The 26,610-nt window shown below is 23.9% G+C and overlaps 5 protein-coding genes across 5 annotated transcripts; 2 read left to right on the top strand and 3 right to left on the bottom strand.

The window, feature by feature from the left end:
- Window positions 1-756: 756 nt before the first annotated feature.
- Window positions 757-1,594, top strand: PCHAS_1450700 (conserved protein, unknown function; the record flags this gene model as incomplete). The annotated part of the gene is made up of 3 exons (XM_016799783.1): window positions 757-832; window positions 944-996; window positions 1,088-1,594. The coding sequence occupies 3 exons, from the start codon at window positions 757-759 to the stop codon at window positions 1,592-1,594; spliced, it is 636 nt and encodes a 211-aa protein (XP_016655028.1).
- A 219-nt stretch (window positions 1,595-1,813) lies between these two features.
- PCHAS_1450600 (homocysteine S-methyltransferase, putative) lies at window positions 1,814-3,331 on the bottom strand (the record flags this gene model as incomplete). Its single annotated transcript, XM_016799782.1, has 1 exon — window positions 1,814-3,331. The coding sequence occupies one exon, from the start codon at window positions 3,329-3,331 to the stop codon at window positions 1,814-1,816; it is 1,518 nt and encodes a 505-aa protein (XP_016655027.1).
- Window positions 3,332-3,962: 631 nt separating this feature from the next.
- PCHAS_1450500 (asparagine/aspartate rich protein, putative) lies at window positions 3,963-17,783 on the bottom strand (the record flags this gene model as incomplete). The annotated part of the gene is made up of 3 exons (XM_740610.2): window positions 3,963-4,000; window positions 4,097-4,253; window positions 4,383-17,783. 3 exons carry the CDS (start codon window positions 17,781-17,783, stop codon window positions 3,963-3,965), a joined length of 13,596 nt encoding a protein of 4,531 aa, XP_745703.2.
- A 2,647-nt stretch (window positions 17,784-20,430) lies between these two features.
- PCHAS_1450400 (conserved Plasmodium protein, unknown function) lies at window positions 20,431-22,552 on the top strand (the record flags this gene model as incomplete). Its single annotated transcript, XM_016799780.1, has 4 exons — window positions 20,431-21,439; window positions 21,632-22,038; window positions 22,219-22,280; window positions 22,378-22,552. The coding sequence occupies 4 exons, from the start codon at window positions 20,431-20,433 to the stop codon at window positions 22,550-22,552; spliced, it is 1,653 nt and encodes a 550-aa protein (XP_016655026.1).
- Window positions 22,553-22,896: 344 nt separating this feature from the next.
- PCHAS_1450300 (pentatricopeptide repeat domain-containing protein, putative) lies at window positions 22,897-26,460 on the bottom strand (the record flags this gene model as incomplete). Its single annotated transcript, XM_731534.2, has 1 exon — window positions 22,897-26,460. One exon carries the CDS (start codon window positions 26,458-26,460, stop codon window positions 22,897-22,899), a length of 3,564 nt encoding a protein of 1,187 aa, XP_736627.2.
- Between the last annotated feature and the right edge of the window lie 150 nt (window positions 26,461-26,610).

Genomic DNA, 26,610 nt, shown 5'->3' with positions numbered 1-26,610 from the left:
AAAAAATGCAATATTGTAAACGAAAAAAAAAGAAAACAATAATATAATTATAGTAATAATATTAGAAATAAATAAAAAATATAAATACAATTTTTCTTATTTCCAAATATCACTTTACGAAATATTTACTAAAATTATTTACAATTAATTTTGCAGTTCTTTTTTTTTTTTTTTTTTTTTTTTTTTCAATCTAAATTGCATAATACGTATATTCACTTTATTATGTACAAATATAAATACGTGGGAAAGTGCATTTTTTTCAACGTATATTATTAATTAATAAAATTATATAAAAAAATATATTATATGAATGTAAAAAACAAAAATACATAACCTTAAATTTGGGAATATTTATATTCATCAATTTCACCAACCTATGCATAGATTGTGAATGCAAATTAGAGCATCCATAATAAAGCCATATACATATACGAAAATATACAGCGGACTGCTGAGTATAGGTTAAAAAAAATAAAAGAATAATTAAAATAGGTAAGCCTTTATATGGGCAATGAAAGTATTCACCCCTTACTAATAAGTAATATTTAATTAAATTGGAAAACCAGATTATAAAAGAAAAGAAATAAGCATAAGGTAATGTGCATATATGTAACTCGCCACACTACACATTGTTGCAATATGGTATCGCATATTGTGAAAGATTAAATAAATTACACTTATGAACGTGTGAAAAATATGTAGTAAAGCAGGAGCAATATATATAATAATAATAATATAGATGCACAATTTGAAATAATGCCTAAAAAGCTGAACATTTTAAAGGCGAAATTGCCAAAAGCACCACCAGGGAGAAGGCCTATCGGATATAGAGGTTCAAACAAATAAAAAAACAAAAGAGATGTAAAGAGCATTATTGATTTGTGTAGTACTGTCTGTTTTTCGAAACAATTTTCATGGCTTTTCCATTTTTCTCACTTTTCAGGCAACCACAAGCATGGGAAGGCATTGTATGACCCGGTTTATCCAACGACAAAGGTGAGAGTAAAACATTAATAGAATGCCCATATACATATATATACATGTCATGGTACATAATTTTGGTTGACGTCCCGTTTTCGATTTACAGATTCCATCAAGTCTTGTTCCGAGGTACCCATTGGATTGGCGAAACGGGGGACGGTTTTTATTATGTGTCGGTTTAAGGAGGATAGAAAATAGAATTATAAATAAAATGAAAGAAAGTTTAAATTATAATATGCCCGAATGTAGTACATGTAATGATACGTGTACGAAAATGTATAATCGATGTTTATGTGCATGGTATTGTAAATATAAATATAGACATGTATATAATTGTGATAACATACTTATGGAATATAAAGGAGAAATAAATACGGATAAGCCAATTTTTACAATAAAAAAACAAGTAGCTAAAAAAAATATGTCTAAAGCTATTGAATATGTTTATAATAATAATACATCCAAATTTCAAACTGTCGAAAAAGATGATATATATACAAAGTTTTATAAAAAAATTCAAAAAAAAAATCAGCCATCTTCTCAAGAAGAAACAATCGATTCCGATTCGGATGCAACCGATAGTGATGAAGAAGAAATGTGTAGCGATAGTTAAAGTTAACTATTTTTCAAAAAAAAAAAAATTTTATGTCCCACCTTGGCAAGTGCCATGTTTTCTACTGCATTGTAAGTCTCTTTGGAGGTGGATATCTGTAAAATAGTTTTTAACCAAAAAAGGATATTATTTTTTCTGTTCCTTTTTGTATGTTTAGTGTAATAAGTGGGAAAGGAAATAGCTGAGGGGAAGTTTAAACAATTTCATCGACACAAAAGTTTATGTCACTATCTTGGATAATCCATAATTAATCAATGAAATATCGTAGGGTGTGTAGTAACAACATCCACCAAATCCATTTATTCCTACATCAATCCATTTTTCGATATGATTATAAACATGCATTTTTTTGTTTTTAGAATGTGTTTGAAAATCGACAGTATTATTATCAAAGGAAACTTTGTCTAGCGTTTTATTTGGAGAGCAAAAAAAATTAACATCATAGATATACCTATTTTTTTTTATATCATTTAATACATTTTTAATAAATGGATTTATTTGTTGATTTTCACTTTTATATAATTCAATATTTATATTATTATATTTAGATGTATATTTTTTGAATGGTAAAAATAGATTGTAAACATAATTAATATTAACACAATTTAAGCCAATGGCATAAATATATTTATTATATGAATCTAAATATAATAATAATGATACTATATCAAAAAAGGAATAATTCGAGCATCCAATATTTTTTGGATGATTACAAAAAAAATTTATAATTACATTATTATTAAAATTTGTTGCATAATATTTTATGGTATTATAAAATGTGAATACTTCCCTAATATTTGTACATGTTAATAATGAAAAAAAATTTAATTTATTTTTATTTCTACAAAATGATTCTAATTTAAATTTACAATTAGCTAATATTTCTTCATCTGTTACATCTATATAATATTCGATTCCATAATTAAATAATTTTTGTGTTGGAAAAAAATCACATCGAAAATTGTTGTCTTCATTTGTTTCACATTTTTCATATACCTTCTTACATTTTGGAACCATTTCAATTGGGCTTCTAACTTCTTTAAATGTTTTTTTAAACTGAGTTAGGTTTAGTTTTATGTCGAACTGTTTGCCTAGTCTGTTTTGCAATGTGCTCGTTTCGTTTTTCTTTTTTTTCACACCTTGTGATATTCCTCCCTTTTGGAAGACCCCGGAATACTCGGTAAAATTTCGGAACGATGAATTATAGGAGCCATTGGAAAATGCAATAAAATTTTCTGATGATTTTTTCATTTTAATTTTTTTTCCAAGTATATCATTTTGTAAATCAACATAATTAAAATATTCTTGCACATTAATTTTATCATTAGCATGTGAAACATTTAAATTTTGTCTTACATTTTGAAAGTGATTAACATAATCATATGGTGATTTATATGTTTCTAAATCGGAATATAAACATGTATTTCTTTTTTTTATTTGTTTATATTTTTCACAACTTTCATATGCTATATCTATATATGTATCTATAATTTCTTTTCCATTCTCTATACTTATATTGTTTTCTTTTAAACTGTGTAAATTAACTTGATAAGTATTTGTAGTTATTATATTCGAACCACTTAATAGGTAGCTTAAATGTATGTTCTTCAGATTTTCTATTCCTTTTGCTTTCTCTTCTTCATTATATTTACATGATAAAAAATCAAAATGACTCAGCCCTAGTCTTTCAAATTCGCTTATTTTGCCCCCATCGAGGGTATACAATCGTTTGTTCATTTGGCAGTAGCTAAATTAAAATCATACATGAAAAAATAATTAATTATAATAATAGTTTTAAAATTGGGGATAAGAATTATCTCGTGAAAATTGTGCATAGCATTTTTTTACATTATTTTTTTCAGAATTTTTTCAGAATTTTTTCAGAATTTTTTTTCTAAATTCGTGGCATTGCATAGTAGCAGATGCACTCGATTTTACTTCGCTGGTTTGGCAAGTAAATTTCATTCGGCATAAAATGAATACGCAACGAGTATATAGAGAGTGATGCTTCATGCATATCTCATATTTTGCAAGCGCGCTAGTGGCATTTTTCAAATCGACCGGTGAAAAACAAAAAAACGCTAGATATTGTGACGTTAATTATTTTATTTTTATTTTTATTTTTTTGTAGCTTATTTTATAAATTATCAGATATACTAAATTATTATTATTTAAATTTTTTGGATTAACATTTTTAATAAAATTTCTAACATTCATAATATGCATTGAATTTAAAAAAAAGAAAAATTGTAAATCGATAATAACACAATCATATAATAACAGTTCATAAAAGAAATATTTAATAATTTATCACATTGGTATGCATGTAAATGTGTGTAGCCCAGATGGTCTCATCGATATCCGGATTTTACTCGGCCTTTAGTGTGTGCTTATATATTTCAACATCTGAAAAGGAAGGAAATTGAAAAAGCATGTTGTAAATGCATTGCATGTATGGAAAGATGTGTATATGTAGATAGTGGCATTCTTTGAAATCCTTACCAGCTGTTGAATTAACAATGACATCAAATATTTGGTTTAACTTGTGTTGGGATAGATATAGATTTTTTCCTCTTTTAAGATGAGGATCGATATCTCCATTTTTATCTACATAAGGTCCACTCATGAATTCAAATCGATTTTCACTAGTAAATAATATCTGCATAGAAAACAAAAAAAAAGATAAGAATGAATATGTAACGCGGTTTTTCTAACAATACTAAGAAGTGAATAAACAAATAAATATTAAAACTAAATGGAATGTAGATTCATTTTGTAATGAACTTACCGATGATGTGTTCAGGCACAAATATAAGCATTGATCTCCACCACAAATTGTAGTATGGTAGATGCATTTGCTAATTGTTTGAGATAAAGGACCAGTAGCTTCATCACTTTCATGTAAACATATAGTTGATCCACAATATAAACAGATAAGTATTTTTTTTGGTGACTTATTACAACTTACACATTTTCTTTTAAAGTTTTTTTTAATTAAAGTAAAATAATTTTGACTAGGTTGAAATATCGAATTTGATGAAATAAATTGCTCTAGGTTTTCATAAAAATCATGAAGAGCAATTGGTGATGCATCTATTTTTAAATATTTATAAATTTGATACATCCAATAAAAATATGGATGAAATATTAATTGCATTGTTTGGTATGTGTATAGCTTATCGATATTATTATTTATATTTAGGATGTGTAAAAATATATTATATTTGCTTGTGTCACTATATAGATGTATATAATCTAAATACTTAGTTGCTAACGTGTTATATTCATATATAGAAAATAATATATATGCTACAAATTGTAAATATATATTTGCGGATTTTAAATATTTTTTTAAAAATTTTGAATATAATTTTATGCATCTATTTCTTCTTCTTTTTTTATTTTGCTCTCCAAAACTACAATCAATAAAATTATTTTTTTTTAAATATTTATAAAATATAAAAAATATTTTTTTGATTCCTAATAGGTCTTTTTCATCTTTGATATTATTATAGAACTGATTTATGTTACCTCTTACACCTTTTACATCATTAGAATTATTTTCGTCGTTAGTAAATTTCATTTTGTGATTTTTATTAAATTGGTTAGAGCATCTTATATATGCATCAGATACACAATCACTATGATTTGTTTTCATTTTTTTATTAACAAAATAGGAGTTTCTATTTTCGCTACTATGTTCTTTCTCTGTGAATTTATATTTTTCTTCGAATAAAAAATTGGGGCTAAAAATGGAGGAACCTAGTTTGTTGGTAAATGAAGAATTTTTTGAAGTTGCACCGAGACGATCGACATATTCATTAATATTATTTGCACCGCTATTTTTTATATCATATGAAAAATTGCTTCCCATTTTAGACTCATTATGAGAAGCACTGTCTTTATCCCATTTCTTATCAAAGGAACAAGAACTTGTATCATGGTCACTCTCTTTCTTACTATATATACGTTCATATTCATTATTATTTTTATAATTTTTAAATTTTTCATACTGTCTTTTCCATTTATCGGTGTTAAAATAATTACTTGAATAGCGTGTATATTCATATTCACTTTCTTCATTATATGAGTTAAACAAATTATTAATTCCATCATTTGGTTCGTCATAATAATAGTAATGATTTACATTCTTGTAGCTTTTTTGATAGTGTAATAAAATATTTTGTATAACATAGATTGGTATAAAATCAAGTATATTATAAACATAACTATATAATTTTCTAATGTTATAAAAAAATTGACTAGTAAGATCATTTCTTCGTAATAACATATTATATCTTTGTATTTTATTTGAATCTTTAAATTTTAAAAAGTTAATATAATCATTCTTGGATTTGTTCTTACTATTTTTATCATTTCTATTTGATGTATGATCATCAAATCGGCTAAAAAGTAGTTTACTAATTGTATTTTTTTTTTTATATCTCATTTTTTCTGCACCACTACTTGATTCTCCATCATTATTATAATATAAAAAGTTTTCATCCGTGTAACTATTTTCAGTTGATATAGAATATGCTGTATTTTCTAAACTACTATTATAATAATTTTCCTCATTCTCATTCTCATTCTCATTATTTTTATTTATTTTATTTTCTTCTATCACTTCTTCTTTATTTTCATCTATTCTTTCTAAATGCTCCGAAATATCGACATTTTTTAAATCGTGTGGATCAATAAATAAGTTTGCTGTACTTATGACATGATCCTTTTCATCATCATTGTAGTTACCATTTTTGTTTCCACCATGATCGATAGTTCCATTTGTGTAACTTGTTTGTGATCCTATTTTTTTTTCTAATTCTAATCCATCTCTTTTATTCTGCTCTTTTTGCATAGCCTTATTAAAAAAGTTAACAAAAAAATTATTGGCATATTTATTTTTGTATATTTTTTTTTTTTTTTTTTTTTTTTTCTTCAAATCTTTTATGAGCTCATTGACATCGAGAATTTCATTTAAGACATTAAGAGATGATGTAGTATAATTTTCATCAACATTTTCATTCTCATCTTTTTGCTTAGCCTTTTCAGAAGAATTATTATTTTCCTCTTCATGTTCGTTCTCGTCTTCTTCATAAGCTCGTATCGTTTTACTACTGTCAAAACTTTCATCCGAAAAATTATTATAATTATCAAATTGATCATATATTTTATCATCTATTTGTGATAGTAAAAATTCATTTGAGCATATATCTATATCGTTGTCTTTTTTATTATGAATATCTTTTATTTGGTTCAATTTAAATAACATAGGATATACGTTATAAATATAAAATAAATGATTAATAAAGGGAATATTTTCATATTGCCATTTTAATATATTACAAATATTAGTATGTTTGTATTCTAAATTATCTTTACTTAACAATGATAAATAATTTTCATCCTTATCATTCATTAAATAGAAATAATTCATTTCTTCATTATGTATATTATATAATTTATATTTAAATTGATGCATTTCATTAGGGTTAGTGCAAAAACAATTTTTAGAATTTTCATAAAATTTTTCATTTTTTTTGATATCATCTCTTTTATGTAGTGTAGGCGATTCACTTGTTGAATTTGATGCTTCTCCATTTTGGTAACCCACAACTTTTGAATTATCTGTATTAACATATTTTAATTTGTTTTCCAAATATGATTGATCTTTTGGGGTATGTTCTTGAATAGTATCACTACGATTGTTGATTATATAGTTAAAGTCCCTTTTCATAACAGTTTTATTTTTTTTTAAACCTTTTTGACAATTCTGTTTGTTATTTGTTTCTGAAAACTTTTCTTTATATAAAACATGGAAGCTTCCCCATTTCGAATTACTCTTTTTATTATATAAATAAGGATAATAATTATTAAAAAATTCATCATATCTTATAAAATTTGTGCTAAGAAATATATTGATTGGTATATATCCATTATAATATACATACTTCATATATTCACTATTTATTTCACATAATAAAAGCATAATTTTTTGTGTATCTTCTTTGAACTTATTTAAGCTTATTATTTTTTTCAATGTTTCATATAAAACATATAATGTTTTCTTTTCTTCATACAAGCAAAAGTCATCACAATCATTTTCTTCATTATTATATCCAGTTTCATTTTTATTTAGGGACACATCCTTTTCACAAGTGTGAGAATAATATATATTTTTTTTTATATTAGAAGAAATTATTTTATTTTTTAAAATTGCATTTTTTATTTCTTCAATTTCTGACTCACTAATATCGTTAGCTAAATTTATCAAATTATTAAACAATGTTAATAAATCCATTTTGGTAATTAGTTTTGTATATTTTTTAGATCTACCATTGCTATTCATATTATCACCATCACTATAGCCACTTCCACTACTACTTTGATTTGCATAAGCCTTTCCAAATACCTCTTTATTCTTTAAATTGCCATGTTCATCTATTTTGTCGTTGGAACAATCTAAAGATCCATCATTGTTAAAGGTATTATAGTTTCCATTTTTTTCGTCACCATTCTTACTAAATTCTGATCCATCATTACTAGCAAAATTTTCTACATTTCGAGAAGAAATCAGTTCTTTCTTATTCTTTACAAAATTGTCAAAAATAAAATTTTTAAATTGTTCGTGTGCAATACTTTTACTTTGGCTACCTGTGTTCATATAATTAGGGATTGAAAAATTGTCATTTTCTTCAGGTTTATATTCAGATTGTGTGCAATGACTTGATAATTTAACTCTATCACGTAAATGTGTATCCTTATTTATTGGATATGATTCGTTTTGTATATTTATATATATTTTTTCAAAAATATTATTAAAATTTTTTCTGACTTGTTCAGGTGAAAATTTTGAAAATATGAACTGTACATAAGATTTTGAGATTTCTTTTATAAAAATTTCATTCATAACTTGAAAACTGATAATAATTAAAGAAATTGAAATAAAGTGCTGAATGGCTGCAGGTGTGTGTAATAACTGATTTAAGAAAAAAGTCATAAATAATTTAAGAACATCAACAGATAATGGTAAAAATGATAATTTATTCAAAAAATGAGCTTTTTTAATTTTATCAAAAAACTTTTTATATTTATTAAAGGTAAATCTATATGGGTATACATAATAAAAAGAAATATTATGAATATTTTTCCATAATTGTAGATTAAATAAGTTTGAAATTTTATCTTCTTTTACTATATTTAATTCATGTTTATATAGGAATAAGTTTCTTACTAATGTTTCAATTAAATTATTGCATGATACATAATTTATATTTTTATAAAATATATTAATTAATATTTCGTTGTATAAAATCCAATATATTTTATTCATTTCTGTAGCTGTATTAATATTTCTCCAATATTTTATATTTAACACATCCGTTTTTATTGTATTTTTTTTTTTCCTATCTACTCTGCTCTTCCCTTTTTTTTTTTTCATAAATTTTTTGTGAGTGTCACCTTCGCGTTTTTCCATATCTTCATTGTCTTTACATTTTTTTAATTGGTTTAGACAATTTTTCATAAAGCTTAATTCATTATTTGGTTCATTTTTAAACATGTTTCCTCCTGATTTTTTATTATATTTTTTTTTATCTTTTTTATTAAATAATAATAGATCTTCTTTATTTACATTTCGTAATTCAGTTTTATTAACAAATCCAATATTAGTATTATTAAATAAGAATTCAGGATATATATCAAGTTTTTTATAAATTTTTAATACATCATTTACGCTTATTCCTTTTATATCAGTATCTTCATCATTGTCTTGTATTTTTGTGGAATACTCAAAGTCAATTATTTTTTTATAATTTTCTGAATGATGTAATATAGTTGAAAATGTTGTATGATTTTGATGAAAGATCCTCCATGATATTTCTGTTATTCCTCCTAATAATATAATAGATTGTCTTAATGCTTTCATATCAAATATTGAATCAAAATTTTGTTTATATATTGTATTTTTATATGTTTTATAAAATTTTTTATTCGTGCTAATTATACCATCATATATATCTACAGCAAAACAGTTTTTCATTGATATAGCATGTGTTTTTAAATCATTCTTATCACAGTTATATTTAAATTGCATTGTATCATGATCATAATTTTCATCACCTTCACAAATACCTAAATTATCATTACTTTTTATTATTCCCATTTCTTCCATTTCTTGTATACTTCTTCTTCGGCTATTTCGTCTTGGTTCTTCCTCTACTTTTTTGTTTTTTTCAGAAATAAAATATTCTGAACTGTTCATATTTTCTTCATTCGTATTTACAGCAGGTATCGTCATATTTTCTGAATTAGCATCTTGCATATCACACTTATTATTTTCTATTAAACTAGAATTTATACCGTTGCCTGTTTTGATAGAATATTCATTAGGTTCCTTATTTTCGACTTTTGTAGGAGTTGAATAAGAAAAATTTTCATATTCAGATAAAATATTCTCTCTAGATTCAGATTCATAATCTGTTTTAAGTCTTTTTTCTTTTTGAAATTCATTTAATTCATTAAATCCTTTTTTTTTTCCACTACTAATTGAGTTAGAATTGCTACTACCCCAATTATTACCCTGTGATGTATTATTTTTATTTTGGATTATTCTATATTTTTTAATAACTTCATCACAATTTATTTTGTTTATATTAAAATTGTGTTGTATATATTCGATCAAGTTCTTATCTATATTATAATTTAGTTGTAGTAAGTTTAGTTCAGATTTATTTATGTCATTATTATTTTCTGCATTTTCATCATCATTTTTTTCTACATGTGTTGCATCTACTTTCTCTGTGTCATCTTGTTCTTCTTGATTTTCGATGGATTCAATATTTTCTGTTTTTATTTCCTCCACAGATGTTGTGAAAAAAAATCGTTTAGACTTTTTATTATTAGAATTATTTAACGACTTATTTTGTATCATTACAAACTCGACATTTTTCATAAATTTTAATGGAACACTAACATAGTAAGATAAGAATCCATTTTTATATCTATAAAAAAAATTCGAATTATGATAAGTAAAAGTAAAATCTTTATTAGGGTAATTAAAAGTATTTTTGTAAAGATATAGCTCTGTTCCTGCTCCATCTTTAGATCTAACTTCTTTCACATTATCATTATTTTTATGTATGTTCATATTAATTCGTCGACAATTATCAGTATGATTCAAATCTTTTCTATCACTCTGAGTATCATATTCACTCTTTTCAATTCCATTGTTTCCATAATTATTTTTTTTTGTAGATTCAAAATTAGAGTTACCATTACAACCATGACAATAAATATTTCCACAACAATCATTCGTATTGTATAATTGTTCATATATTTTATTTTCATTTAAATATATTTCTCTTAATATTTTTTTTTTATTTTTATCATAACTTCCATAAGATAACAAATTATCAAAAAGAAAATTTTTGTCAACTAAGTTTTTAAAATTTAAATTAAAAATATCATTATTATTTTCTTCATTAAAGACTGGGTTAGTAACAAAATTATTCCAACTAGTTTGATTAATATCATTTCCAATATTTTTATTATTAGATGTGTTATTATTATTTGTTCCTTTGTCTTCCCCATATTCACTATTTTTTGTAAAATTTTCTAGTTTTTTTTTTTTTTTTTTCTCTTCTTCTATTTTTTGAAGGCTTTTATATTTAAAATAAAATTCATCCGCTACATCACTGTCAATAGATTTATTCGATGATGAACTTAAAAAGGTTGATTCATTTTCAAAACAAAATGATTCCGAATTATCACTATAACTATTATCGTATTCATCATATTTTTTATGCATATTGTAATGATGTAACGATTTATTTTTTTCTCTTTCATTGATATCTAAAGATGTTTCTACTTCTAGATAGTTATTTTCTTCTCTTGAACTTATCAAATTTTTATTTACATCATTATTATCGTGATTAGAATCTGTGTTATTCACCATTTGTGCATCTGATGTGATCGTTCCTATAGCTTTTTTTTGATTCCACAATTTTAAAGCAAATGATGCGGATTTCAAAAGATCTGAAAAATTTTTATTAGAATTGTCGATAAAGAAATCTGTTTCATTACAATCATAGATTCTGTATGTATCATTTTTAGATGTATATCTTTTTGGTATATATACAATAAAACAATTGGCTATACATCTACATAATGGGCATGTAAATTCATATAAAGTAGGTTCATTTTTAACACTAAATAATTTTCGATATTTCAATATTTTTGTGTTATGTAAACAATTTGTATGTATGAAATGACCACATGTATATATAGATGGATGTTTACAAGGAAATGACATTTTATTTTTTTTAATTATTTTTTTTAAAATATTTGTATGAGAAGCAAAACACATATATGCCAATAAATTATTCTTTGACATTCCTTCTTTACATAATACACATATACAATTTTTTTCTTTTGCTTTTTCATATTCACATAAAGTATTATTTTCTTTATATATATCATTTTCTCCATCATCATTTTTATCGTCAGCTAATTCTTTTGACATTTCTAATTCTTCATCTTCATCTGAAAGAAATTCATCATCTAAAAATTGACTAAATTTTAGTTGTTGTTTTTTCATATTATCTAATAGATCCTGTTGTTTTTTTTTAGCTAGCTCAATAAATTCATTATTATTATTTACATTTTTATAATTATAATTTTCTGAAGATATTTCTTTTAATCTTGAAACGATTGTATTCCGTACTTTTAAAAAGCATTTATCTTCGTTTCCATTTATGTTATTAATACTGTTGATAAAGAATTGGACCGTTTTTTCTCCCATTGAATATGCTTGTTTTTCTTTTCTAATTTTTTTTTCTTTCATTACATTTTGGGAATCATTTTCTATATTTTTATTTTTCTTTCCTTTCTTTCGTTTCTCCACTATAGATATGTAGTCAAATATACCTCCATCATTTTCATTATCATTTGTGACAGCTTCCCCATTTTTATCTCCTTCGCATTTTTCACCATCCTCTTCAACATGATCCTTACAATCGTTATCTGAATTTTTTTCATTATTAAAAATGTATTCACTAGGGTTGGAAGTTTTGTTTAGTTCCTTTTCGATAGTTGGTGAAGGTGGGTGGTAATAGTCTTCATCGGAACTTTCCTCGATAGAGTCAGATGCAGAATCCGAATCATCAGTTTCTACTTTACAATTGGAATAATAGAACCCATTTATCTCTTTAAATGGATGACTAGAATCAATTAAAATACTTAATACTTTTATAACTTTAATTAATATATCAATAGTATTACTTAAATTAGCATTATTAGCATTAGCAATTATTTCATTGGAATTTAAAATTATATTTAAATTATCTAAATTATTATCTCTATCAGTTAAATTGATTCTTAATATGTTAGAACCTTCGGAATCAATATCATTTAATTCTTCACTAGATGTATAACAATCAAATATTAAATTATCATCTGAATTTCCTCGTGCTCCACCTCTATTTGTATTATTATTTTGATTTGAAATAATAGAACGATTATGATTTCTTCCTATATTTCCATTAGTTTCACCACTAAGTATATCAATACCAGCTGCATTATTTCCCAATAGTGTTTCATCAATTACATTACTAATAATGTTATTTTCATTTATTAAACTTCTAATTAATTCAGATAATCCACCAGCAGTTAAATGTCTAGAACCTCTTCTTGTATTTTGATCTCCTGAATGAGTATCAGTAATATTTACAATTTCCATATTTATAGAATTATTAGGACTTCTATTTACTAATATTTCAGCAAATAATGTTTCATTGTCACCATTTTGATCTACAATTATATATGTATTATTATTATTAATTGTTTGATGTATATCTTGTCCATTTCCAGTTTGATAACTGCTTTCACTACTATCGCCACTGTTACCATCTCTACTTCCTTCAAGAGCTCTTGAGTTCTCATCTTCTTGATTTGTTTCTGCGTTTGGTGGTGCCCCTGTGTTAGTGCTATGCTCGCCACGGTTTGGGGTAGCTTGATTATTTTGGCTGTTTTGACCATTTTGGCTAGCTTGGCTAGCTTGGTCGGTGCCTAGACTGTTATTTATGCTTTGAGTTAGCAAATTAAAAACGTCAATGTCGCTAAGTAGTGACAAATCTGTAGGAGTTCGATTGGGGTTTGGTTCTTGAGTTTCGCGATTTCTCGAAGTAGGATCCGAGCTTACATCTATAGAATTTCTTGCCGAGAGAATAGAATCATTTTGGGTGTTCTCTTGAGTATTATTATCAACAGCAGAACTCATATTGTTTGATATGTTTGATGTACTTGATGTGTTTGATTCATTAATAGGAGGAGCATTTTTTAGTTGATCAAGACGTGTTTGAAAAGCTTCATTAGTTACACAAATAGTTAGAAGCATTGGAGTGAGACAGCTATTTTTGAAAGCATAATATAATAAATTTTGCAATTTTTTAAAAGGAAAATTAAGATATTCTTTATCTTGACTTCTAGATGGACCAATGTAAGTAGCATTTTCTTCCTTTATTGATTTTTCGTTAGCCGATTGAAAATCTTTATATTCTGCAACAGGCCAAAAAGCATCATATAAATACCAAGCATTTTTATTTAACTTAATTAAATTTACATTACTTCGATCCATATGTGTAGTATAACCATATTTATTTATAAGTTCATAAAAGGTTGGATGATGTCTAAATTGCTTAGGAAAAATATCTTCGAGTTGAAAATGTTGAAAATCTTTAGATGCTAATAATTGTAATAATATTTTTTTTACTTGATATTTTCCTCTTTTTGTGTATTTTATATAGGATGTTTTTCTTGGTATATTACTTGAATCGAAATAATATAATTCATTGAATATTCTTATAACTATATCATAAAAGAATTGAAAATAGAATATATAAGTTATTTTACGTGAATCTATATTCCATTTATTTAAATATATATTATTAAATATTTTATATATCACTTTTAAATGGTGTATTTGTATTTCCATATATATATCATTTATATTTGTTTTATCTAAATTTATACGAAAATTTTTAAATATTAATTGGTAGATAAAAACAAATGGATTCCGTATATTACTTTCCATAAATAGTTTTAAATATTCAGTCCATTCTAATTTTTTATAATTAATTTTATTAGCTCCAACTTGTTCGCTACTTTCATTATTTGGGTTCACTGGTTGGTTAGATGCATTCGCTTCCTCTTCATTGTTACCATTTCCCTTTTCTCGACAATATTCAATAAGTAATTTATATATTTGTGTAAACTCAATTTTGTTTTTGACTTTTGTAGAATCATCATTAGTAGTAGACAATAAATTGTTTCTTAAGTTGATCCAATTTATAGATGTATCTGTCATTCCATTTCCACAAAAAATGTTGAAAAAATCATCATTTTCATTTATATCTTTATTTTTATCATATATAATAGTTTGGTTACTATTTTGATATATTTCATCTGGATTCTGTATATATTCAATTTTACCAAACAGATTATCATTTATTTCATGGTTTAAGCTATCTGAACTTTTGCTTTGCCTATAATTTGGCACATCGTTTTCGTTCGCTTTGTTACTTGTATCAACCATCATTGATGATGAGTCTGTTGATAAAACTTTCGATTTATTAGTATCTTCATTAGGTACTGTAGTTTTAGAAGTAGCTGGATATTTTTTTAATTTATGTATATCATTCCCCACTAAATTAGCTATACGTTCGTTATATATTTTTCTGAATATTTTCATTAAGTTCTCATTAATTTTTATTTTTTGATTTTCATATAATGGTAAAATATTCATCATAATAAATGCAAATTGGATCCCTATCAAATCATTTTTTAAAAATATAGATGCTTCATATTCATTTGATTGGAAAACCATTTGGGGTCCATTTCGAACCCAATATCCATATTTGATTTCATATATAAATGATAATACATTTATATTTATAAATAATATATTTTTTAATAATTTTAAATTAAATAGATTTAAAAATTCAAGTAAATCTTTCATATATAATTGTATATATAATGGGTGTAAATATATTTTTTTATTTTCCTTTTTATATTTGATTTCTAAAAATTCATTAAATTCAATTTCTTTATTATTAATTTTTTTTTCTATAAATAAATTTTTGCATTTTCCTTTTATTTTTTTTTCTTGTATGGTTCGTCTATAATGTACTTTTCCTGGTCCATTCCCAACATGACTAACGCCAGGGATAGCAGCAGTGGTAGATGTAACAGGAATAGTAACTGGTGCAGTAACAGATGTAGAACCCATTTTTGTAGAATCCTTGGGAATACCCATATTAATGATCCATTTGAAGTAAGTTTCTTCTAAAAATTTATGTTCTTTCAAATAATTATCGACTTTAGAATGTTCTATAGGATTATATGAATTTAAAAATGGTTTATAATTAAATAATTTCATTTTAATTTTATTTCCATCCCCTTCATATCTTTCTTGTAACAATTTTCTTTTATTTATGATTTCATCTGGATATTTTTCAATAGAATAAAAGTCATTTATATATTCTTTTATTATTTTTACTTTGCCACTATTTATCGACAAATTTTGTGGCTGTTCTTTTTGTTTCTTGACCTTTTTCAGGTATACATATTTATACCAATATAGATCATCAATACATTTTCTGATAACATCAAAATTTAATATCATCATAAAAAATCTGACTAATGGAGAATGTAAGGATCGTAAATGTTTTAATCTTTTTTTTTTTCGTTCTTCAATAATTTTTTTGATTTCTTTTTTTTGTTTGCCTTGACTAGGAGCTGCTGCATCTGTAGGCATCGACTGAACGGGCCCATCCGCATTTTGTGATCCTTCGGAAGAAGTTTTGTCATTACTAAATGGGAATAGATTGATGGAGCATATTGCTTCAATAGTAAGTTGATAAAGAAGAAAAAAATTTCTATAATTTGCATTTTGTTCACGTTTACAAAAATTAGCTAGCGGTTCAAATACTTTAAGTAAATAATTTTCTATAGTTATAGAATAAGAACTTGATAAGTCTTCATATATAATATGTCTTTTTGTATATCTTAATTGTGAATTCATTCTATGGAGAAGTGTTAATAGATTTAGAATTTTTTTAATTATATATTTATTAAAAAGAATAATTTTAATAACTTCTTGATGGTATAATAAATATTTTAAATCTAAACATATTCTCATTATAATTTCGATTTCTGATCTTAATAAATTTTTAAACATAACACATTTTGAAACATTACTATATGTACAGAAAGATTCAATTATTTTTATTAAATCGTTTAAAAAATTATTAATAACTAAGGTATACCCAATTTCGGGTACTGTCAAGAGTTGCACACTTAATCCATTTAAACTATAATCATTATATATCCTATCATCAACAACTCTTACAATAATATTATAATGCTTAGACAATTTAAATGCAAATCGTTGTTTAAATTGGGGATCTACAAATAATGATAAGTATAAAGAATATAATGCTTTTTGAATTCCTGTATGAAAACAATAATGAAAATTTATTAAAAAATCTATTTTAGCTCCTGTAAATACTTCACATATTATTTGACGAAATAAAAAACTTGTTATTCCTTGATCTTTAAAAAATTCAAAAGAATATTCAACATAATCTGCATTTACTAATGATAAAAAAAAGCCATCCTTTAATATTATATCTTTAAATAAAATACCTACCAAATTTTCTATATCTTGTTTTATTTGATTTTTGACATTTTCTTTTAATATATTTTTTTTAACAATTATACTATCTTCATTGATTCCTCTATGATTATAACAAGCCCCATTGATATTCCATGACGTATCACCACAATCACAACACCCACCACTAGTATGAGTTAACTTATATACATGATTCTTATGATTAGATGCAAAGAAGCAATTTGCACATATTGCACATGTTGGATCACCTTCACAATTATAACACTTAAATGCAAAACTTCCTTCTTTCCATTGACGAGTACATACACCACTATTTCCATGAATTTCTTTTAATTTTTTATATATCTCTTCATAATTGTCATTATTATTATATATACGTTTTCGTAAACTTCTTATAACATCCTTTTTATTTATTTTCCCATCCCCATATTCTTTCAAAAAATAAGCACTTATCGGAAGTATCTCTTCCTTTACTTTTATTTCAATAGGCTCATTCATTTTAGTTACAAAATGAATCTATCATATTAATGTGTATATATATTGTAAAGTTATAGATATACATCCCCGTTTTATGTGCCTCCGTGTTTGTTTAAGAGGCTGGAAAACACCGGATCAAGATATGTTAAATAATAGGATGGTAGTTTATGAAAAAGGGGATAGAGGATGCGCCGTCGTTTTGTTTGCTTTCTTTTGTTTCAAATATTCACAACATGTATGTGTTGAAGAATATACGGACAAGAATATATGCTCGAAAGGAGTTTACTAAAAACACAATGAAAGTAACAATATAGTATTATTAACATGCAGAAATAAAAAGGTATGAAAATAATGTAACAACAAAATTAAATCGTTACTCAAGCATGCTCGTGAGAATGGCATGGTTATGCATATGCATTATATATTATAGCATGCATACGATAGAAATAACACACAAATAAATATGCATGTATATAAATATATCTATACATACATATACATTAATATATATAATATTATTTTTATAGATTTATAACAAATATAAATAAAATTTCGCATACTTAAAATAATACAAAAATAAGAACAATAAATAAAAAATTTTCATCATTAATTTTTAAAATTTGATACTTCCACATGTTTATAATGTATGTATATATCCGTTTATTTACGTATTAGCTTAGGTATTTATTTATATACGTTCCATAATATTGCCAAAAAAAAAAACTATATAATATTTACACAGTATAATATTTATTTAAGCGGTAGAAAAAAAGAAAGCATATATATTTCTACATACAATATACTTTTTTGTTTTATTTGGATTGAAAAATAAAAAAATAATATATTTATATTATAAAAATAAAAATATTTCAATATATTCTTAATAGGGAAAAAATATATAAACAAAGGTATAGGATATATTAACATATGTATAATACTTTTGCCTAACTATCCAAAAGGGAAGGAAAAGAAAGTATAAAAATATACACGAATAAATTAGATTATTCTTCTTTCTTATTATGTATACTTTCTATATATGATTCTATAAATAGTAACTATATATATATACTCACACAATTTTCAAAAATTTTTTTTTTTTTTTTTACATTTCTTAAGTCATATGCTATTGTCCTAGTGTCATTCTTTTTTAAGTGAATGCGTTCAAAAAAAATTTGGGAAAAATTTGGAAAAAATTTGGAAAAAATTTGGGAAAAATTTGGAAAAAATTTTGAAAAAAAAATGATATGGTACATGCAAATATTTATAAAGTAATAAAAAAAATTTAAGATAAAGAATGTGTTACTTGGTTGATGTATTTCCTTTCTTTATCTTTAAAATGCAAATAATTTTTTAGTATAACTGATAAACCATAGTAACCTTCCTATGCCAATTTATATTACAGGCACCACCATTTATTAACATACCTATTTATTACTGTTTTCAAATGAGAAAAAGATTATACTTGCTCGCAATCTACATTTAATTTACTTCCCCATGACTATTCATATATTGTGTAAAACAATATAATTCTGTTCATACTATACAATTAAATAAATAAAAAAACACAATAAAATGGGTACTTAAAATAAATTAGAATTTTTCTTTTTCATATAAACCTATTTAAGATCGGTTTCATAATTGATTACACAAAACCGTTTAAGCTTAATAATTGGTTTGCCCACCATGCGTTGTCTCGTTTGCTCTTATTTCCTTACATTTCAACACCTTTCATTATGCTTTAAAATATGTAAAGCAATACTAAAATGTTTATAAGGGGTAAGAACCTTTTTTCCATAAAAATAGACTACACCTTTTCGATATAGATTTTTCTAAAATGGAAACAAAAAAGAATGTATATTCCTTATAGTGTTTAGAAAACGATGGGGGTGGTTCTTATATAACATATAAAGAAATGTACAGTTCGTGTTTGGTATATTATTTTATTATATTTTAAGAGAAAGTGATTAAAAGATGCTTTATCAAAATAATTAATTTTTTTAATTAAAATGTAAGTAATGTAGGTTTCAATATAATAGCTTGGGAAATATATAATTTTTTAATATGCTTTATTATATACCCTATTTATAGATACATATATATTTTCCGAATTTCTACTATGTTAATTTAAATTGGAAATCATTTATTTAAGAATTATTTTGTTTTTTTCATTTAAATAGGATGTAGTTATATTTTTTTTTTTTTTTGAAAAATATATTCATAATAATTTTTTTTAATGTGCCAAAAGATGTGCTCCAAAAATTTTGGAAAATGATTTACTGAAATGAAAATTATAGAATGCATATATATATGAAAAATAAAATTATAAAGAAATTATTTTTTTTTAATTTTTATCAAACCATTTGAAATAGGGTTTATTGTATTTCTCCTAATAATTATTAAGAATAAATTAAAAGACTATGGAGAAAAAAAGTTAATTAATATATGTTTATATTTGTTTGGATATTAATCCTAATTCTATGTTTTTTTTTGCTTTTTTTTGCTTTTTTTACTTTTTTTAACTTTTTTATAGATATGTTGTTTTTTTAAATTTATATTATGCATACGTACAAATATATAGTTATGTATGCTTTTATTCTCCCGAGTTTATTATGACATTTTTTTGTGTTTTTTGTTTTTTTTTTTACTTGTTCGTTTTCCGTTGTAAAAAATGAAAGACTCACTGCTTTCACAAATATTAACGGAAGCCGAAATAATTGAGTTAGGCTTGAATGATAGTTTGATGAAGCATTGTTCATCTCCGTTTATTCTAAACAAAGAACATTATATACAAATTTCCATTTTATATTTGATTCATATATTTCTTTTTTTTTGTGTGTATATAACTATTATTATACTTCGCATAGTAAACAATAAAGTTGGATTAACAAATGATATATTACTAATCTTATATGTTTATATTTTTATTTTTTTTTACATCGATTTAATAATTAGTAATGATATTAAACACTGTTTAGTTCGAAAATATAATATCAAAGAAGTCAAAAAAAGGATATATGAAAAATATCTTAGTTATAAAAAAAAACAAAAAAAGCAAAATATAATACCCCATTTCAACTCTATCAATGATAAACAAGACAATGAAAAAAAAAAACTTACAGACAATAAACTTTTTTCAAAAGAAAAATATTTTATTACTTGTGACACCGAACAAAACGAGACATCAATCAATGAGAATATAAATGATGGTGAAGATAAATATTATATATTGGACGAATTAAAAGATGTTAACCATAATTTAAATACAGAATTGTTGAAATATATTCAATTTGAAAATAACAATTATACAATTGCTCATCGTAAATTTGATATCTTTTTAATTATAGCGGGAATTATTAATCAATTAAATATTTTTTGTGATTTAGTATTCTTATTTTCTATATATAATCATAGTAGATCTTTATTTTTGATTTCTTTATTTATATATATATACTATGTAGTATATTTTATATTAATAATTAAATTTGCTGTAGATCTATCTTCTACATTAATCAAAATATATAGAAAGTCCATATATCGTTCATATAAAAAATTTATCAAAAAATCAAAAAAAAATATTTCATATATCAAGAAAATCATACCATATATCAAAAAAATTATATCATATTTCAACAAAATTATATCATATATCAAAAAAATAATTTACAAATGTGTAGAAAGTAAGAATATTTATATCCAACTTTAATCTAAACAATTATTATAATATTAAAAGTTGTGCATAATTGATTTTTATTTTTTTCCTATATACATAAAATTATGTTGCCAATTTAAGTGGTATAGCTAAATTTTGTCTTATTTTGTCTTATTTTGTGCCTATTTCATTTTACTACTTTTTTTTGTTTTTTTTTCAGAATATTTAAAATTTATAATTACTATAAGGGGTAATACAATAATGCCAAATGGCAATGGGCCAAATTTATTTTTGAACAAATACACATGTCGTGATAGTTGGATTTTTTATTATAATGAAAATACGGATATAAGTAACGATCTACGAGATATAAAATTGATTTCTGACACTGACTTTGAAGACATTCCGAAAAATTATTTTAAAAAAAATTACATTAATAGGAACAGAAAAATTGAAATGGGAACAAATATGAGTATCCCACTTGTTGAAAAAAATCATATAAAATTAACATCCAAAAAAAAAGAAAAAAAAGGTTATGAAAAAGCTCTAGTTCCAAAACAAGTCCAAGCTATTGCTGATATGTCAAGCATTTTATCCTATTATCACATTCTCAACATTATGAAAAGTGTAATATATATTTCTTTTATTTATAAATTTAGAATAATTACGTTTTTTTTTAGCTAGCTATTTCACACACATATATAATTTATTTAGCTAGCTACTCACCAATTTAGCTGCTAAATTTGTCTATACCTACTTTTATAACCTGAACGTTCATAATTTTTTTCCTTTTTTTTTTTTTTTCAGAAATTTTTATCCGCACACAACCTATATTATCATATTAGCTTCACACTAATCCTTTTCATCTGGTAAGATTAATCAATTAAAATGTGAAAAAAAATAACTTATTATGTTCAACATATATATATATATATTTTTGTTTTTTCTCAAAATATTTCATTGCAGGAAACTCCTTTATATGGACATTATATTATTTCTTTTAAAATTTTACATTTTATTTTATAGTGGCGATAAATTAACTATAGAGATAATTTTATTTATTTCTCTAGCAAATATAGTGATTTCATATATAATAAATTTAGTTGATAATAATTTATTAAATTACACTAATTTTAATTAAAAAAAAAAATAAATAAATGAATAGACAAAAAAAAACATTAGGCATTTTAACTGTTCGTTGTTAAATAAATTAATTGAGCACACAGCACCAAATAAATGCCTTCATTCATTACCACTTTGGGTATTATGTGATTACCATTTTATATATCTGACTTTTTATTTTTTTTTTGTTTCATCCTTAACATTTTATAATTTTTTAATGTTTTGATTAGAACTAACTTACATATTTAATCTTAATAATGTACAAAATAGTGAATGTCACACTATATGTCGCGTGTCACTGTGAGAAAACGGAATAAGGAGTGTAGTAAATAAAGCTACATACATGTAATCATATTATATATGTCAATCGAATGGAAGGGGTCTGGGCCTGTCAACTTTCTTGGCATAAGTCTCGCCTCCCTTTTTCTTGCTTTGCAAATATTGCCCATAAGGTAGCCAATCAGATGATTTTTGATTTTTAGACATTTTTTTATCCTTTTCAATTCTTTCCTTTCTTTTAAAAAATTGATCCCTTACTTTATCGATCTCTGATTTGGTTTTAAAAGTTTTACCATCTTTAAATAAATTCAATTCATATTCATCAATATTTAATTGTATAAGTTGATTTTCTTTAACATTTTCTTCGTATATGTCTTTTTTTTGTTGATGTATCATACTATTAATAATAAGTTGAATATCTGTAATATGTCTAGCAACATGAAATAATTTTTTAATCGTTTTAGGGGTTGGATAAATTTTGGAAGTAAACATATGTCGTAAAATAAATAAAGTATTTTTTGATGATTTTGTTTTAATAGCTGAATTTAATACTAAATCAAATGTATGTTCGTCTATTTTTATATTAGTATTATTTACCATGTAGTTGTACAGACATATAACCTTTCCATAATCTTTTTGTTTATAAAAAAGCATTTTAAATAGCATATTAAAAGTATAATAATCTGGGATGCAATGGAAATATGAATAGTATTTTAGCATATTTATAGAATATTCATAATATTCACAATTAATATATAACATAACTATACTGTTCAATAGTTTAGTATTTACAATATGATTTTTTTTTTGAATTATTGAAGAATTTGCATTCTCATTTTCTGGTGATGATCCTGAAATATTGGGTTTGTCATTTATGTTATTTTTTCTAATATTCATCATATAATATATAATACCCCAAGCATATTTTATATTGTTGTTTTTTTCACTTATTTGTATGTTTCTACTTTTGCAGTTATTGGCAAAGGCCCTTATAATATAGCAATACATTTCGTCGGTAATTTTTATTTTATATTTATTCATAGTTTTTAATATTTCTTTTAGTCTTTTTATATTTCCACTATTTGAACAAGCTATAATCATATATAACATCAATCGATGATTTAGTTTCATATCGTTAGCTAAATAAATATTATAGAAATGAAAAACTTTATGAAAATAATCAACTCTTTTTGATAAACAATTAATTATTTCTATTAAAGTTATATCAGTTATTCTCAAATTATTTGATAACATTGTTTCATAAATGTTTAAACATTTTTCAGCTTCTCCATTATATGAACAATTTTTTATCATAATAGTATATAATATTTCATCAGGTACAACATTTTTATAATTTATAATATAATTATAAAAATTTTCAGCTCTTTTATATAATTTATGTTTAATTAATCCATCTATTAGTGTTGAATAAATTGGTAGATCTACTTCTATTTCTTCTTTAACCATTTTTCTATATAAATGAAAAGCACTTTTTATATCATTATCTAATATGTGTGATTTAATCATAATACAAAATGTATTTTTGTTAGGTATAAACATATCTTTTATCATTTGTAAATAAATTAATCTACTTAATTTCGCATTTTTCTGAACAATACATGTGTACATTAAACTATTATATGTATCCACATTTATTTTAAAATCATATTTTTTTAATAAATTAAAATAATTAAATGCTTCTTCTTCTTTATTAAATATTATTTTACTTTTTATAAGCATATTATAATTTTCGATAGTAAAATTTTTATCCTTTATTACATCATAAAAATTTAATTCCGAATATTGTTTCATCTCTTTTATTTTTTCTTCCTTTTCTATACCATAATAATAATTTATATATTTTTCACACCCCTCTAATATATATGGTGACATATTTTCTTTTTTAAATAATTCATAATTTTCTTTTAATTTTTTGAAAATATTTTTGCTATTATCTATTATACCTTCATATGTTTTATCTTTTGATTCGTTTTTTATGTCCTCTTGATTGGTGTCTTGGCAAATTAGCTCATCAATAACTGTTGCATCATCTTTTTCGTCATTTACTGGTTTAGGAATGGATTCCAAATTATGCTCCCTATTTTTATCACTAGTGAAATTGAGAAATGAATCTATGTTTGTGTCTGACTGACTTAGGGGTTCTTTCTCTTTATCTAAAATATTATTTAAACTTAGTTTGCTTTTTTTATCTTCCAAGTTGTTCAAATACATTTGTATCAATGATTCCTTTTCTTTTTCTCGTGCTTCTTTTATTTTTTCATCGTTTTTATTATTTTCATTTTCTAATTCCTTTTTCATATCTTTATTTTCCTCATCTATCACATTTATATTTAACTTTTTTAAAAAATTGAATGGTGATATTTTCTTTTCTATATAAGCTTTTTTCGTTTTTTTTTCTCCATCTGTTTGAAAATTTTCATTATTATTCTCTAAAATTGAATTTTTTTTGTCTAATTTATCATGAGCAGATAAATTTTTTCCTTCTTCTACCATGTCAGACTCAGGAGTATTATTTTTCTCTGGACAGTTTAATTCCGTTACATCTATTATATCATCTTGTTTATTCAACCCATCAGGTGAAATATTCCAATCAACAGATCTATGAACTTTTCGCTTCAACCAAAAAAATATATCATTATTGAAGATGTTTTTTTCTTGACTATTTTTATTTATTTCATTTTGCATATTTTTTTTTCTTTTGCATGTATCTAATATTTCTTTTTTTCCTACTTCAGAAAAAATTGATATATTTGTATTATTTTTTAAATACTTAAAATTTGTATTTATATATTTATTTTCATCGATATTTTCCCTTTCTACTTCATGCAAATATCCAAATTTGTCATTCGCTTTATGTTCGTCTTTTACTAAACTTGTAGAATTATTCACACTACTATCCAAAGCATAAAATTTGTCATCATCAATTTCTTTAAACTCTTGATATTTATTAATCAAATCCATATAATCACAATTACTATTAAAAACAAGTCTTTTCATCAATTTTTTTTTTTTGCCTTTTGAATAAAATAGTTCATCAACAGAATTTTTTATATTCTCATCATCTATATCTCTTTTATTTTTTTTTTGTAAATTTTTTAAATAAATTTCATCCATGCTACTAATATCGATCTGAGTTGAATAATCCTCCTGACTGTTTTTCAGCTCTTTATCTTTTTGTCCAATATTGTTCATAATAATTTTGTCTTCTCTATTTTCGGCACCCTTCTCTTTTGTATTATATTCTGATTGAGCACCCATGCCATTAAAATTAACAAAATTGGATTCCGTATTTGTATCCCCTAGTTTGTTTTTTTTGCTACCAATTGCTCCATTTTCAAATTCTTCCAATTTTTTATTACCCTTAAGTAATTTCTTTATATTTACTCTTTTGTAGCTTTTGACAATATTACCATCGTCACTTAAATTTACAACATTTTTTTTTCTATCAACTAGCTGTCCTAGACTAGAGTAATTTTTTCTTACATTGTTTATCTGACTTAAGTTATTAACACAGTAGTATAAAAACGAATTTGTCTTATAGTATCCTTTATTGCTGTAAAAAATTTTGCCTTTTATATTATTCACTCTCAGATCTTTAAAACGTATCAAACTGGTTGGGTAGTTCATATCTTATGCTATCTACATTTCGTTTTGCTTTTTTTGAATTTTTGAAAGGGTAAAACTTTTAAAGCGCCACCAATTGAAGCACATATATACAATGTGTTTAATATTTAACTTGTAGGATAATTCCAGTTTTATTTTATATATTTTACTTTT

The sequence above is a fragment of the Plasmodium chabaudi genome (assembly GCF_900002335.3).
Source record: "Plasmodium chabaudi chabaudi strain AS genome assembly, chromosome: 14".
In the NCBI taxonomy this organism is placed as follows: Eukaryota; Apicomplexa; class Aconoidasida; order Haemosporida; family Plasmodiidae; genus Plasmodium; species Plasmodium chabaudi.
The sequence above is the reverse complement of the archived record's forward strand: the minus strand, read 5'-3'. Positions and strand labels throughout refer to the sequence as shown.